The sequence below is a fragment of the Macrotis lagotis genome, chromosome 2 (assembly GCF_037893015.1).
Source record: "Macrotis lagotis isolate mMagLag1 chromosome 2, bilby.v1.9.chrom.fasta, whole genome shotgun sequence".
Classification (NCBI taxonomy): Eukaryota; Metazoa; Chordata; class Mammalia; order Peramelemorphia; family Peramelidae; genus Macrotis; species Macrotis lagotis.
In genome coordinates this window covers 162,855,895-162,871,197 of record NC_133659.1, presented here as the reverse complement: position 1 = coordinate 162,871,197, position 15,303 = coordinate 162,855,895, and the positions used below count along the sequence as shown (strand labels likewise).

The 15,303-nt window shown below is 41.3% G+C and overlaps 1 protein-coding gene and 1 long non-coding RNA gene across 13 annotated transcripts in view; one reads left to right on the top strand and one right to left on the bottom strand.

Annotated features, from left to right (window-relative positions):
- Positions 1–2,902: 2,902 nt before the first annotated feature.
- Positions 2,903–7,555, bottom strand: LOC141513415 (uncharacterized). The gene is made up of 2 exons (XR_012475797.1): positions 7,433–7,555; positions 2,903–3,243 (listed from the first exon to the last, which is right to left on the bottom strand). It is a non-coding gene; the product is annotated as an uncharacterized LOC141513415 (long non-coding RNA).
- A 403-nt stretch (positions 7,556–7,958) lies between these two features.
- Positions 7,959–15,303, top strand: part of LOC141513413 (death-associated protein kinase 2-like) — a 37,573-nt gene continuing 30,228 nt past the window's right edge. For all 12 annotated transcript variants that reach the window (XR_012475794.1, XR_012475796.1, XR_012475792.1 and 9 more), the window contains exons 1-3: positions 7,959–8,324; positions 9,922–10,143; positions 10,643–10,781. Coding sequence is in view for 5 of the 12 variants with exons in the window: in XM_074223183.1 (XP_074079284.1) it covers positions 8,263–8,324; positions 9,922–10,143; positions 10,643–10,781 (423 nt within the window). In the remaining 7 variants the exon portion in view is untranslated. The remainder of the gene's footprint in view (positions 8,325–9,921; positions 10,144–10,642; positions 10,782–15,303) is intronic.

Genomic DNA, 15,303 nt, shown 5'->3' with positions numbered 1-15,303 from the left:
TGGTCTCAGACACTTAATAATTAGCTAGCTGTGTGGCCTTGGGCAAGCCACTTAACCCCATTTGCTTTGCAAAAAACCTAAAAAATATATATCACTCATCTCAGAAAAGAGATTTAAAATGCAGAAACACACATTTTTGTAATCTTGAATATTATTAGTGAGAGAGGCCTGCCTTTAAAAAAAAATCTATGGTTTTAATTATTTATTCCAATTGTTTGCTGAGAAATTCCCTTCAGTGATTCAAATGGGCAATTCTCTCTGCAGGGTATTTAAAGAGAGTTTCCAGAGGCCCAGATGTTGGGGGAGTGACTGTGGTCTCAGAGCTAATATATGCCAGAAGTAGAATACCACCTTATCCATTACACATCCCAAATTCTTATTATACTTTGCTTTTTTTCCAAATTGATAAGCAGTATAAAATTCCAAAGGGAACCTACATTTATGGGTAACAACATTATACATGTAGTGATACTGTCTTCTCTGTTCAAAATGGATGGTATAGATTGTTTTTTTTAATTCACAAGCTACTTGAACATATTTTCCTCTATTTGCTCTCTTCCACATATATAGACATGCTTTCTACATGCAACTACACAGAATCATAGATATTAGAGCTGGAAAAGACCCTAAAGCAGGGAATTTTAACCTATTTTAACCTCAAAATTGTTTTTTTTAGGTTTTTGCAAGGCAAATGGGGTTAAGTGGCTTGCCCAAGGCCACACAGCTAGGTAATTATTAAGTGTCTGAGACCAGATTTGAACCCAGGTGCTCCTGACTCCAGGGCCGGAGCTTTATCCACTGTGCCACCTAGCTGCCCCTAACCTCAACATTTTAATGACTAACTAAACATTTATTTTTTTGTGAGGCCATGGTGCTAAATGACTCACACAGCTAGGAAGTATCAAAACTCTGAGAAGAGATTTGACCTCATGTCCTCTTGACTCCAGGGTTGATATTTTATGCACTGTATCACCTAGCTGCCCCCCAGTAAATATTTATTTATACAGCACTTGCTATGGGCCAGAAGAAAAAAGAAAAAGAATGAAAGAAAAGAAAGGGAAAAAAGGAAGAAAGAAAAAGAAAAAAACAGTTCCAGTCCACAAAAGAGCTCATAATCTAATGAAGATGATAAGCAAATAACTATATATGAATAAACCAAGGACAGAGTAAACTGGGGAAAAAATCCAGAGAGGGACACAGTTCTAAAAAGAAAAGGGATTTGGAAGGGTTTCCTAGATGATGGGTTTTAGCTGAGTTTTTAAAAAAAACCAAGGAAGCCCACAGGAGAAGATAGGGAAGAAGAGAATTTCATGTATTTGATTAATAATTGTTCCTATTTTGGGGGAGGTGCTCCAAGAAGGCAATACAAGATAGAAAACAGATGACTCCAGAGGAGAAAGTGACTTTGCACAGTTCTCTCTCATTTAAATCCAGTTCACTTGCATGCCATAGCATCACCTTCCTTATGTCATGGCCTCTTTTGAGAAGAAAGGACAAGCCTCAACAATGCTGACAAAACATTTTCCTTAAAATTGAACAAGGTTCAGAATTATGAGGCCAATTTCTAGTGAGTGGTGGGGGTGTTCCCTCTATCCAACACATATCAAAACTCATCTATAACTTTTAGAGAATTGCCCTAGACTTGGAGAAGTTGAATAACTAGTCCACAGTCCCAAGCCTAGATAAGTGCCAGAGGTGAAATCTGAACCTAGGATCTTAGAGATCTAGTCCAGCCCCTTCATTTTACTAAAGTCTAGGGAAAGGAAGAAACCCCCTTGAGTGAGAGGTCCACCTTTTAAGGAAAACCAAAATGTGGTTTTATAGAGCTGGGGAGAGAAAGGGCACAGAGAAAAAATTGCACCAGTTCCAACAGTGTTCCCCTTTTTATCAAAGTCTGAACTTCTGATTCCCTGACTCTCATTCTTGAGAACTCAGGTGTCCTGGTTACTACAAATAATATATCTGAGTTAGTAATGATAAAATAAGGTCAGACTAATTGGTTTCTAGGGTTCCTTCTAATCCTAGTCTATGATCAAATGACATCCTATTACCCTCCTAATTCAATTAACTCTAGTGGTTCCCCATCATTTCGAGAATCAGATACAAAATCTGTTAACATTCAAAACTCTTCATAATCTTGTTCCTTACCTCCCCCCTTACTCCTGTTTACTATAGTCTTCAATCCATCAACACTGTTCAAATGTCTGGCATGTAATAAGCACTTAATGTTTATTGACTGACTGAGATATTTGTAAAGCAATTAGCAGTGACCAATACATTGTAGGCACTTAATAGATATATATTTTCTATCCTTGCTCCTCCCCCACCTCAGTCAGAGTCTTTGACATTGCTCTTCTTCGCCTGCTTGGGCATGTCACAGTTAGGTAGTATACTTCTAGTAGTTCTAGGATAATTCTCAGCCCCTTTCTTTTGTTTGGGGTTTTTTTTTTGGCGGGGGGGGGAGGCTGATGCCCTGCTCAGCCTTTTCCCCTAGTCTTGAGTGGGGAGAAATTTAATTCAATTCAACACATACTTATTAAGTATACATTGTAAAGAAAACCCCATACAGGGTCAGGAAGAATCAGACATGACCGAACAACTAAACAATAATATATAGATCTGCATATATACATGTGTTTATAAATATCTGTATCCATATGCATACTCCTATCTCTATATCTTTGTATTGCTATAACTATATCTATGGATGAATCATCAGCAAAGAGATGATATTTATACATATGGGACTTGATGAGATTACTAAGAGTTGAAGAAAAGAAGGCTTAGGGAACAGACATTATAAGGGGGCATGATATCAATAATGAAACAGCAAAAGAGATACAAAAAGAATTGCTAGACAAATAGGAGAACCAGGAGATAGTAATGTTACCTGAGGCTCAAGTCATTTTTTTAAATTTTTATTTTAATTTTTATTTGAAGGCAATGGGGTTGTGACTTGCCCAAGGTCACACAGCTAGGCAATTATTAAGTGTCTGAGGTCAAATTTGAACTCAGGTCCTCCTGACTCCAGGGCTGGTGCTCTATCCACTGTGCCACCTAGCTGCCCCGAGGCTCAAGTCATTTGCATAGTCTCCTCATTGTGGAGATTGATTATTCAATATTCCATGCCTGTGTGGGGAGGAGAGTTGGTAAGAGCTTGAGAGATGGAAGATCCTGATCTTCTGACTTGTATCTTTGAGAAAGACATGATTCTGGATTTTGTTCTGGTCCCTGAAGATGATTCTGGGGAAAAAAAACAATAAATATGTGTAGATATACCTATATCTATAAATACATTCAAATGTATAGAAAAAAAATCTGTGCCAGCACTTCCAAAATTTAGACCTCACATGATACTTTTATTTTTTATATTATAGTTACTTGTATTTACTCCTATACTTTTACTTTTATGATCCATCTTGATCATGTGCTTCTCCCCAGCTTACTACAGTAGACAGTAGACACTTTGGAGAATTCTCTGCTTTCTGTTTTGTATTGGCTTGGTTAAATGGATTTGTTATTTACCATGTTATAGTTATATTCGTGACATTTGGTGGGAAAGGAGTCAAGCTTTAGCTATATAGCTTGGGGCACTTTTTTTCCATTATGGATAATGATCAAGAGCTCAGCTTGAACTTAAAAATTATTTCCTCTAGACTAACAGCATTTAGGGGTAGCAGATAGTTATAATTATAGCCTGAATGGCCAGCCTCTGGCCCTAATCTCTCATTTCCCCTCCTGGCAGGAAAATTTCACTTGAAGAAGGGTGGATGGAGGAGACTCCCTGTGAGTCACATCTAGACGGGCTCATGTGGACTCATGTGACCTTCATGGGCACACAAGACATATTACCTTTTATACTAGTGATATGTAAACCCAAGAGAATAGAGAATATCCAGGAGGAAACTGGTCAATAGTGTCAGATGCAACAGGCAGGTCAAAAAGGATGAGGACTGAGAAAAGACCATTAGATTTGGCAGTTAAGAGATTTTTGGCAACTTTGGGAAGAACAGTTTCAGTTGAGTGATATTGGGAGCCACACTGCAAAGGGCCAAGGGTCAAGGGGGAACTAGAGGAGAGGAATAGAGAGTACAAATGTGGACAATTTTTGGGGGGATGCTCAATCTCCCTATCTTGCTTAGATTGGGAGTGTAGCAGCCATTCACAGACTTCATCCTGTTGCTGATTTGCACCGGAAGTTCTGACCTCCTCCTTTTTAGACCACCTAAAATTCTTGTTCCTTGGGGAAGCAGAGGTTGGTAGATTGAACTTGAGAGTTCTGTTCTGCAAAGGATTAAAGTCTACGAATGTCCACACTAGGTCTGTGCCCCCATATGGTGAGCCCCAAGGAATGGGTGAGTCACCAGGCTATTTAAGGAAATCTTTTCAAATATATCAAGGAGTTTGACTAAGAAAGGGAGCAGAGTTATTGGATAGTGGCTTAATGGGGATGGTTTTTTGGTTTCTAGGATGGATCTGTTTTGGAAAGAAGGTCCACTTCATTTTCAGAGACTGAGGGAATGGAGGAAAGATGTCATATCAAGAAGTTTTGAGATGAAGAAAAAGGAAGAAAAGGGAGTTCATAATGAGCAATGAGTGGTCTCATTTTCACAGTAAAATGGAAGATGAGGTTCTGAGCCGTTGGCAGAAGGTACTGATAAATCAGGCCTAGGTAATTGCTTGGCTCTGGACTGCTACTACATACATATTTACATACCTCTTACAAGTAACTCCATAGAATTTTACTTTGAATTCATTTTTTTTTTTAGGTTTTTGCAAGGCAAATGGGGTTAAGTGGCTTGCCCAAGGCCACACAGCTAGGTAATTATTGTCTGAGACCGAATTTGAACCCAGGTACTCCTGACTCCAAGACCAGTGCTTTATCCACTATGCCACCTAGCTGCCCCCAAATTATTTCAATTTCCATGTGGTTTTATATCTTTTTTAGTTATTTTTTTTGCAAGGCAATGGTGTTAAGTGGCTTGCCTAAGGCCACACAGCTAGGTAATTAAGTGTCCAAGATCATATTTGAACTCAGGTACTCCTAACTCCAAGGTCAGTGCTCTATCCACTGCACCACCTAGCTGCCCCTGAATTCATCTTTAAAGATAGTTAGCACTTCATAGGGATGGCTAGATGGGGAAGTGCATAGAACACCAGGCCTGGAAGTCAAGATGACCTGACTTCAGATTTGACCTCAGACACTTACTAGTTGTGTGATGCTGGGTAAATCATTCAACCTCCTTTGCCTCAGTTTCCTCATCTGTTAAATGAGCTAGAGAAGGAAATGGTAAAACACCATTTTTTCCCTTGCTAAGAAAATCTCAAATGAGGTTTCAATGAAGCCTCAGGATGGAAACAACTAAACAAGAACAAGAGTTCAAAGGGCAATAAAAGAGATGATTGGGAATGAATTGTTTATGGCTTTGAGAAACAATTGAACAACAGGAATTCAAAGGACAATATGAAATGATTGAGGATGAATTGTTTGTGGCTTATTTAAGAAATATAAACACATTTAATCATAGCATTATAAAAATTAATGATTATGATGCAGGGGAAGATGAAGAGAATTGTGAATGTAGAAATTGGGTGGGGTTGACTACCACCTACTCTTGAGATGTAAATTGACTTGAAGCAGAGAATTATGATTGTAACAGAAACAATTTGTAATCTTAAAGGCTGCTCCAATTGGTTGGAGATCCCCATTACCACTGATTCATTGTTTAATGTAAAATTTGTATCTTGATCTCCTTAGACTTTCCCTAATTCCTGCCCTCTGGATGAGAGGCAAGACATAAAAACCTGAGCTTGACTCCAGTTCGGGGCACAGTCTTCTTTACCAACCTGTGGCCCAACCAACGCTGCTTGGCTATTCTTTCATCCCCACCCTCAAGCCCTTCTTGTAACCTTTTTAATAAATTTATTTTATTTCCACCCTTGCTTTTCCCAATCTGAATAATGATTCCTTATAGGCAGAACTAAACTCAAGTAGCCAGTGGCAATGATAGCATGATACAATGGCAAGTATTACAGGTCTGGAACTGGAGGACCTGGGCTCAAATTTCACCTCTGATTCTTACTACTTATATGATTTTGGGCAAGTCACTTCACATTCCTAGGCTTCAGTTTCCACTGCTGAAAAATGAGGGATTGAACTGCATGGCCTCTGAAGTTATTTCCATCCTATAAACTTCTCATACTCTTGGAGTTAGTAGGGATCTCACAGATCATTTAGCTTAACTTGTACCTAAGCATGAATTTCTTCTTTGGCATCTTTAACAAGCAGTTATCCTGTCTTTCCTTAAAGACTAAATTCCAAGGTAGTTCATTTCACTTTGGATAATTCTAAGGAAGGTTTTCCTTATGTTTGGCAATTTTCACCTATGGCCCTGCCTTTGTTGAAGAGATATTCTCCAGCCCTACTTGGCTCTAACTCCTGAACCCATTATCTTCTCAACAGGGCATCATCTTCCCTGCCATTGCTCCCCAATTCCTTGTGGCCTTGTCACTAACCTGCTTACTTTCCATCCGACATGAACTAAACAGGATATGAACTTGACTTTACGTGTTGTTTCCCCCAATTATAAGAGCTCTTTAAGCATTGGGATTGTTGAGATTTTCTATTTGTATCTCCCGAGATGAACAGTTTTGCATATGTAATAATTGCTTAATAAGTACTAGAACAAACTCCTCTTCTACATGACAGTCTTTCAAAGTCTGGAACTGGGGTGGCTAGGTGGCGCAGTGGATAAAGCACCGGTCTTGGAGTCAGGAGGACCTGGGTTCAAATCCGGCCTCAGACACTTAATTACCTAGCTGTGCGGCCTCGGGCAAGCCACCTAACCCCAAGACCTTGCAAAAACTAAACTAAACAAAGTCTGCAACCAGAAAGATTACAACGTCAGGCTCGGGCTAATGCGGCCTGCCCGGGGCCCAGACTGAGCACACGCCATGCACCGCAGCTTCTCCAGCCGGCTCATGCCCCGGCACCCGGGGACGCGACCCTGCCCTCCGGCTGCTGGCAGCTCAGCCCTGGCCCAGAAGCCCCCTCCAGGACTCGCTTCCCCGCACCCCCCAGCAGGGGCCCAGTCCCCGGATTCAGCGCTTCCGCCGGGGGCGCGGTCCCCTCACTCCACTCTACAGCAGCGCTAGTGTGGGGGAGGGGAGTCTCCCCGCAGAGGAACCCCCCATAGTGCGAGGTGCAGCCTCCCCTCCCCCAAACCACACTTCTCTCAGAGAAGCGCTTGGGTGTCGGGGCGGCCCTTTATCCGCTCTCCCGGAGGAGCCGTGCAGCCAAGGCCCAGCTGGGGGGCCGGGCGGGAGAATCGCATGCCAGCCCCGGCCTAGGGCGCAACCGCCAGCCGCGCGTCTACCCCTCCCCCCCGCCTCCCCCTGAGGGCGCTCAGCTGCTCGCCTCTGATTGGCTCACTTTTTCCAATCCCGCTTTCCTCGTCCCTCGGGGACTCCGCGCCTCGTCCTGATTGGCTCTCGGTCCCTGACCAGAGGTTGCGCGGCCCGCCCCTTCGCGGGCCCGGCTCCTCCCATCCCAGCCCGCGCTCTGAGAACGCGCGGGCCGTTGGGGGAGGCGGGGCCGTTGGAGGAGGCGGGGCCGTTGGGGGAGGCGGGGCCGTTGGGGGAGGCGGGGCCGTTGGGGGAGGCGGGGCCGTTGGGGGAGGCGGGGCCGTTGGGGGAGGCGGGGCCGTTGGGGGGAGGCGGGGCTGTTGGGGGAAGCGGGGCGGTTGGAGGAGGCGGGGCCGTTGGAGGAGGCGGGGCCGTTGGGGGAGGCGGGGCCGTTGGGGGAGGCGGGGCCGTTGGAGGAGGCGGGGCCGTTGGGGGAGGCGGGGCCGTTGGGGGAGGCGGGGCCGTTGGGGGAGGCGGGGCCGTTGGAGGAGGCGGGGCCGACAGGCCGCCCGGAGCCCAGGGAGGGGGAGGGGGGACACATGCGAGGGGGGAGGGGCGGCTGAGGAGGGGGCAGAGTGTGAGGCGGGCAGCCCAGCCTCAGATACAGACACGTATTGTGGGGCGCAGCAATTTGGAGAAGGGGTCCAGGGGCCCCTGAGAACGGGTGGAGGGTCTGCCATCACGGTCCCAAGGCTTAGACCCCGTTTAGTTCCACTTGCCCACTAGTGTTTGGAAGCTATCTGGGACTGTGGGCAAGCTGTGCCCGCTTCCCCCAGGCTGAGCTGGGTAGTCCGAAGGATGCTGGAGCATCCATGACAGAAGCAGACAGTGCGCTTGCGGACTGGAGCCCTCGGGACCATGGCCCTGGCCCATCTGGAGAACGTGGAGGAGCTGTATGAACTGCAGGATAAGCTGGGCAGGTGAAAGGGGCTTTGAGGCCGGGAAAGAGAATGGGAGACTTCCTGACTGGAAGCCCAGGTTCACCTCTCAGAGGTGCCCGCTCGCCTTCCTTTCGTCTCCCTCCTCTTCCCGCACCCTCATGCCATGCTCATTTCTGTCTGATTTTACTTGGGCTGGGAAGTGGATGAACAAATGTCTTCCCTTATCCCTAATCCTCCTCCCCTTTTCTAAGACCTTAGTTTGAACCAGTTCGGGCTCCAACTCCTATTTATCACCTAATCCTGAAGTTAACTTCTCAGTCCTTTACTTCCTAGAAAACTTTATTTTCTACCATGCTCATTAGGTGCTTAACACATTTATTGTCTTATAGTAGATATTTTTGTATACAGAAAGGTTGTTAAAGTTTACCAAGGTATTTTCAAGACATGAAGTTTATTAAAAGTCAAGAATTGTACAAATATTTAAACAATTGTTTTCCTATATGATCTTATAGATGTACACTTGTTATAGAATGATAGTTTCCCAATAGATTGGAAGTATAATGAAGGTAATACATTTATTTATATAGAGTCAGCACAGACTCTAACCTAGCACAGGACTATGTGTAATCAACCTGCTGATTGAATTATGACTGATATTGGAGGGTAAAAGATTATTTGAATTTCTCCTCTGGTTGGAACCTCTGATCTTTTAGGTTTTCTGCTTAAGTCCAACCTCTGATCTATAGCAGGCCCTCCACACAGGGTAACTGGTAGACATGAAATAAAATACCTGTTAGTTGATTGGCATGGCCAGATTCCCAACCTCCTCCTCTTCTCCTTGCACTCCCAAATGGATTTTCAATATTAAAATCTTTTCTCCAAAAAACAAGAGAGTGATTAGACTAGGTACTTAGACTCCAGATTACTCATTTTAACTTGCTTAGCTACATCCTTGACCTTGGTGACCTTGAGGAGGTTGTTTAATGCCACATGACCCTTTGGATCTTGTATTTATTTATTTATTCAATAAGGAAACCAATGTCTAGGCATAGAACTTAATATATATAGTAGGTGCTTAAAGTTTGTTGAATTGATTACCAAGTGCGATGCCCTCTGTGGATACAAATTTACAGAATTATGGTGCATCAAAGCAGAAACCTAGAGACTTAGAGGGTTTCAGTGATTGCTCCAAGGTCACAACAAGTTAGTGGCAGCTATAGAAATCTGACCTCTTCACTAAGTCCTAGTTCACTATCAGAGGCATAAAACATGATTTCTGCCTAAAAGAAATCAACTAGCTTGAAGGTGTTAAAGCTGTGCACAAATAATTAGTTATGATAGTATATCAGTGCTTTGTGAGTGTTTTTTGTTTTAGTTGTTTGTTTGGTTGGGTTTTTTTTTGCATTTGTGAGTGTTACATACAACAAGAGTCCTCAAGAAATTAAGTGGAAAAGTAGGGATGTCTAAGTTTGGTCTTGAGGGATGCTAGAATCTTTCTGATCATTGTAGAGGAGAAGGAAGGGCATCCCAGATATATGGAACTGCATGAACAAAGGCAAGAAAGCAAGGGTCTATTTGATGATTGCTGATTACACCACTTTGGTGCCTCTTGCCCCACCCCCTCTGACCCCTTCAGTGGGCACTTTTCAACAATTTGGAGATGCCGGGAACGTTCCACTGGGATATTTTATGCGTCCAAATTCATCAAGCTGTGTCGGAGGAAAAGGAGCCGCTTGGGGATAGAACGTAAGGTAGTAGATCGAGAGGTGGAAATCCTGCAGCAGCTGCAGCATCCTCACATCATACAGTTGCATGACATCTTCATCTGCCAGGTCCAGATGGTGCTTGTGTTGGAGCTGTGAGTGTCCTGGGGTGGGGGGTGGAGCAGGAGCTGGGAGGCAGGCTTCTCCAAATGGAGAAGGAAACATGAAGCAATCTCAAAGAGGACTTACAAATCTTAAGGGCCCAAGGTAGTCTAGGAAGAAGCTCGTGGGAAACAGAAGGAATTAGAATGTTGGTAGATTTTGAAGGAAGAACCAGATTTTTGTAGGTATAAGGAGAGACTGAGAGGGAAGAGGAGGAAGGGAGAGTAAAGGGAGATCTTGGTGGGAGGTTTTAGTAGGTTGAAGAGGGGTGGTGAAGGGTCTGGATCTAGGAATATTCCAAGGAAGGATAAAAAATTCTTAGTCAAGAGTATTAAAGGAACCAAGGAGATCTTAAAGAAAAATTAGAGATGCCTGGGTCCTAGAAGGAATTTGGAATCCTGGTTTTCAAAGGAAATTTATAGAATATTGGGGGGGGAATGAGGAGGTCTTGTGAAATCATTTGCACCCTACCCATGTTCTTTCTTCATGCAGAATCCAGGGAGGAGAATTTTTTGACTTTGTGGCCGAGAAAGAGTCAATGGCAGAGCCTGAAGCCTCAGACTTTCTGTTACAACTCCTGGATGGATTGGTTTATATGCATTCCTTGAACATCGCCCATTTTGACCTCAAGGTAGCGACCCCTGGTGGCCACATTCTGACAAATGTCTTGGATTGGACCCTTTTCTCCAAGTTAAAAAATTCATTCAACATTCATTCGTGTGCATCACTTCCCTGTTCAAAAACATTCAGTGACTTCCTATTGGGTTCACAAGATCATAGATCTAGAGTTGGGAGGGATCTTAGAGGTTATCCATACATTATTTATAGAATGGGATACAAATTCCTTGGACCAAGATGGAAAATCTTCACAATCTATATCCAATCACCCTTTCAAGTGTTATTTTACAAAATTCTTTTATACATCCTTAAATTCTGGTCAAACTGATCTCCTATTGATTCCTTGATATCAATTCCTTGATCTTGTTCTTTTATCTTGATTGTTTATTAATACAGATCAATACTACAATTGAACTCTTTTTTTATCTGGTTGTCAAGATTTAGCTCATGTGCCAACTCTTCTATAATACCTTCCCTTATCTTTCCAGTATTATCTTTTCCTCAGTTTTTCTTAGATCACTTGTCCAGATACACTTTCTCCTTTGCCCTTTAATAATTTATCTTGTATATACTTATTGGTGTACATGATCTTCCTACCTAATGGATTTTTTTTTTTAGGTTTTTGCAAGGCAAATGTGTTTAAGTGGCTTGCCCAAGGCCACACAGCTAGGTAATTATTAAGTGTCTGAGACTGGATTTGAACCCAGTTACTCCTGACTCTTAAGGCTGGTATTTATCCACTGCGCCACCTAGCTACCCCTCTCCCCAATGGATTTTAAACTTTCTGAGGAAAATAGCTATTGTTTTTCATCTTTATATCTCCTCACTTAGTAAATACTTTGTACATGGTAGAAGCTGCTAAACAAATGTTCAATTGAGTTGGAGACCAATTTTTGAATACCTGCTTTTTTATTTCATAGTCCCTATCATGATCTAATCTATGGACCCCTTTCCAAAATAATGTTTTTAAATATTTGAAGGAAATGCTAAATTTCAATTTGGAGACTTGCAGAAATAGAGGTAAAATTTCCTTCCTATCCAGGTTTATGGGACCTTTGAAGTCTATCCATAGACCCCAGGTCAAGACTAGACTGAAGAATCTCTAAGATTCCTTGCCTTAATAATTACTGTGCTTAATAATTGTTAACATGAGTTATGATTTATGATCTAGGCAATGCAGACATATCTACATTACTAGACTATGTGTGCTTAAGTATAAGTGACTTTTAAGTTGCATACTATTGAAATACATAGGAGGGAAGCCTTTGCTGAAGGTGATTAAGGAAGGCTTCATGGAAGAGTACTTGAATTTGATGTAAGTTGCTAAGAGACAGATTTAGGTTTAATCAAAGGAGAAACTTCCTAACAACTAGAGCTCTCTGAATGTGAAATGGGCTACCTTTGGGAAATAATAGGTTTCTTCTCATTAGAATTCTTTAAAAGACGGTTGGATGATCCTTACTGGAAATATCATGGAAGTGTTTCCTGTTCAGATATGGGTAGGACTGTTTGTCCTCTGAGATCCTTTTCTACTCTAAGACTGTTATTTTGAGTCTTGACATATAGTTAAGAGTTTGGTAGATAAAGATCACAGGAAAGGGCAATTCAGGCAGAGGAAGCAACATGAGTAAAGATGTAGGAATAGGAAGAGGAAGGATAAATCTCTATGATAGCTTAAGATACATGAGATGATATCTAAAATGAAATTTCTGGACTATGCTTTAAAATAATATAATGTTCTCTTAGGGAGGGAATGGTGTACATTTAATGAGTGCTGGTAAAATATATATTGCCTAGAATCTTTCACATCTAATCAGGAAGGCTTTTAAACTGAAAAGGGTGAGGGAAAACTGCCTACAATATAAATCAATAATGACAGAAAATAAATAGCAATTGCAATATAGGGGGTAGTCAAGCAAACATTATTAAGTGCCTACATTCTACTACAGAGTTCCAGTAACTCAAGGGAGACAAAATCTAAGAATGATGCCAATGATAAAATCCATGGCATCAGAAATCTAAACATAAATATGTAAAGTAAAGGTAAAAATAAGGGAAACTAAGAATACTAATGTGATCTCATAAGAAATACCACCTAGATTGTTGGGATATAGACTGATGGCTGTAATATAGGGCCATGGAAGAGAATTTATTTCTTTAAAACTTGTCAATCTATGAGTTCATTAATGTAGGTATTTCTTCCAGTGTACAGATTGCACAACATTCATACCTCCTTATATAATTCTTATTCATTTTATTCCATAAATCCTTCAGGTGGCACTTAAGATATACATCTTTTTAAAAGTTTTATTGATGTCTTTTGTTTTTAAAATCAATGTCATTTTCAGACATACGTGTTCCTGAACACCCAGTGAACCATCAATTGTAACAGAGAAAAGGAATTGAACAAAATGAATGAAATAGATAGTCTATATCTGACAGTGTAGCAGCATTCTGCACCCATGGTCTCTGACTTCTATAAGGAAATGAGAGAGGTTCATTTCTTCTTCTCTTTTCCAGACAAGATTAATCATAGTTTAAAAGAGCACAGATTCTGGGGTGGCTAGGTGGCGCAGTGGATAGAGCATCAGCCCTGGAGTAAGGAGCACCTGAGTTCAAAAGCAGCCTCAGACACTTAATAATTACCACTTAACCTTGTTTGCCTTGCAAAAACCTAAAAAAAAATGCACACAAAAGAGCGTGGATTCAAACTATTCATCTATTACCTTTTGCTAGCCCACCTAATTCTAAACATACATCTCTTAAATGATTTATTTTATGCCACTTTTTTATGAAAGTAATCATCAGTAATATGCTGTAATTTGGGGGTCTATGATTCCCAATCATAGAGCATCATTGAAAGAATATTGGTGTTTAAAAATGTATTTTTATTTCAGGGAGCAATGTTGCACATTTCCCCAATGTTGCACAGTTTCCAAAAGCAATCGAGCTCATAGTCCTCCAATTCAGTTTTGGGCTCAGCTCATGGTTTGCAGTGATTGTCCAAGATATAAGTACTGATGGATCAAATCAATAAGCTCTGTTTAACTGCCCATCCAATTGGCTTTCTCTATGGGGATTGTTGGTCTGAACTTATGAATGATTGTAGATCTCATTTAGGAGGCTCTGTGGTATTCCAGGGATGGATAAAATCAACACAATAATATGAATGGGTTGAACTAGTTGATATCTAATGTTCCTACCAGTTCTAAATCTATGATCCTGTAATCCACCAACAGGAGCTTCTAGAATACCTAACAATCTATAGGAAATACTTTTTTCATTTGGATTCTACACTAGACATCTTCCATGATAGTCATAAACACTTTTGGTGAACATGTCTCCCTTTTTTATGTCTTGCTTGATATTGATAATCAAACAAAATTCTCTGTTGTTAAACCTTATTCAACATGTTGCTGAAATAGATCCTTTAAGGCCACATTTTGATCTACTGGGTCAAATACTTTTATTTAAAGGTAGTCAGCAAGTATAGTGGGATCTCAGTTTTTATATACTTTTTAAACAATTGCATTACTTTGAAAATGAACCTTATGGTAAAGTGTTGTTTGTAATAAACTACCTGTTCTCTTTTCATATTTTCATTAAGAAAACTTTTGATATATATGTGGATCATTCTCTTAAAATTTTATAGAGTTGAGAAACTGCATATTTAGGTTTAATAATTATTACTGCCCTCTTAATAACCAATTTAGGGTAGAAATACTATCTGTGATTTATTTCACTAATTTCTATCTTCCCTTATTGACAATATCTTGAGAATGATAACTTTTTTTTTTTAGGTTTTTGCAAGGCAAACAGGGTTAAGTAGCTTGCCCAAGGCCACACAGCTAGGTAATTAAGTGTCTGAGGCTAGGGGTGGCTAGGTGGCTCAGTAGATAGAGCACCGGCCTTGGACTCAGGAGTACCTGGGTTCAAACCTGACCTCAGACACTTAATAATTACCTAGCTGTGTGGCCTTGGGCAAGCCACTTAACCCCATTGCCTTGAAAAAAACAATCTAAAAAAAGTGTCTGAGGCTGGATTTGAACTCAGGTACTCCTGACTCCAGGGCCTAGCCACCCCCTGAAGGTATTTATTTTAAGGAAGCAGCATAGTACAGTAGAATAAACACTGACTGACTCTTGAGGCAGATAACCTGGGTTCAAATAATGAACCTGATTGCAAGATACTTGACTTCCCTATGTCTCAGTTTCCATCTCTGTAAAATGAGAGGGTTGAACTAGATGCCATTGAAGACTCTTTTAGCTTTATGCCTATGATGTCACTGTCATTGTTACAGATTTGATTTATTTGATAGATTTGACCTATTTTTCATTTGTTGTCCTTTCATTTTCATCTTTAAAAATATGTTTGAAACTAGTATAGCTTTGCTTAATTGGGTCTCATAGCTAGCTTTCTGCAGTAGAAAAGTAAACCATATTCATTCACTCACTCCTTAAACATTAAGTGCCTACTATGAACCATGTATTGTGCTAAGTACTAGATAAGAGTGTGTAAGTGAAATAGTAACAGTC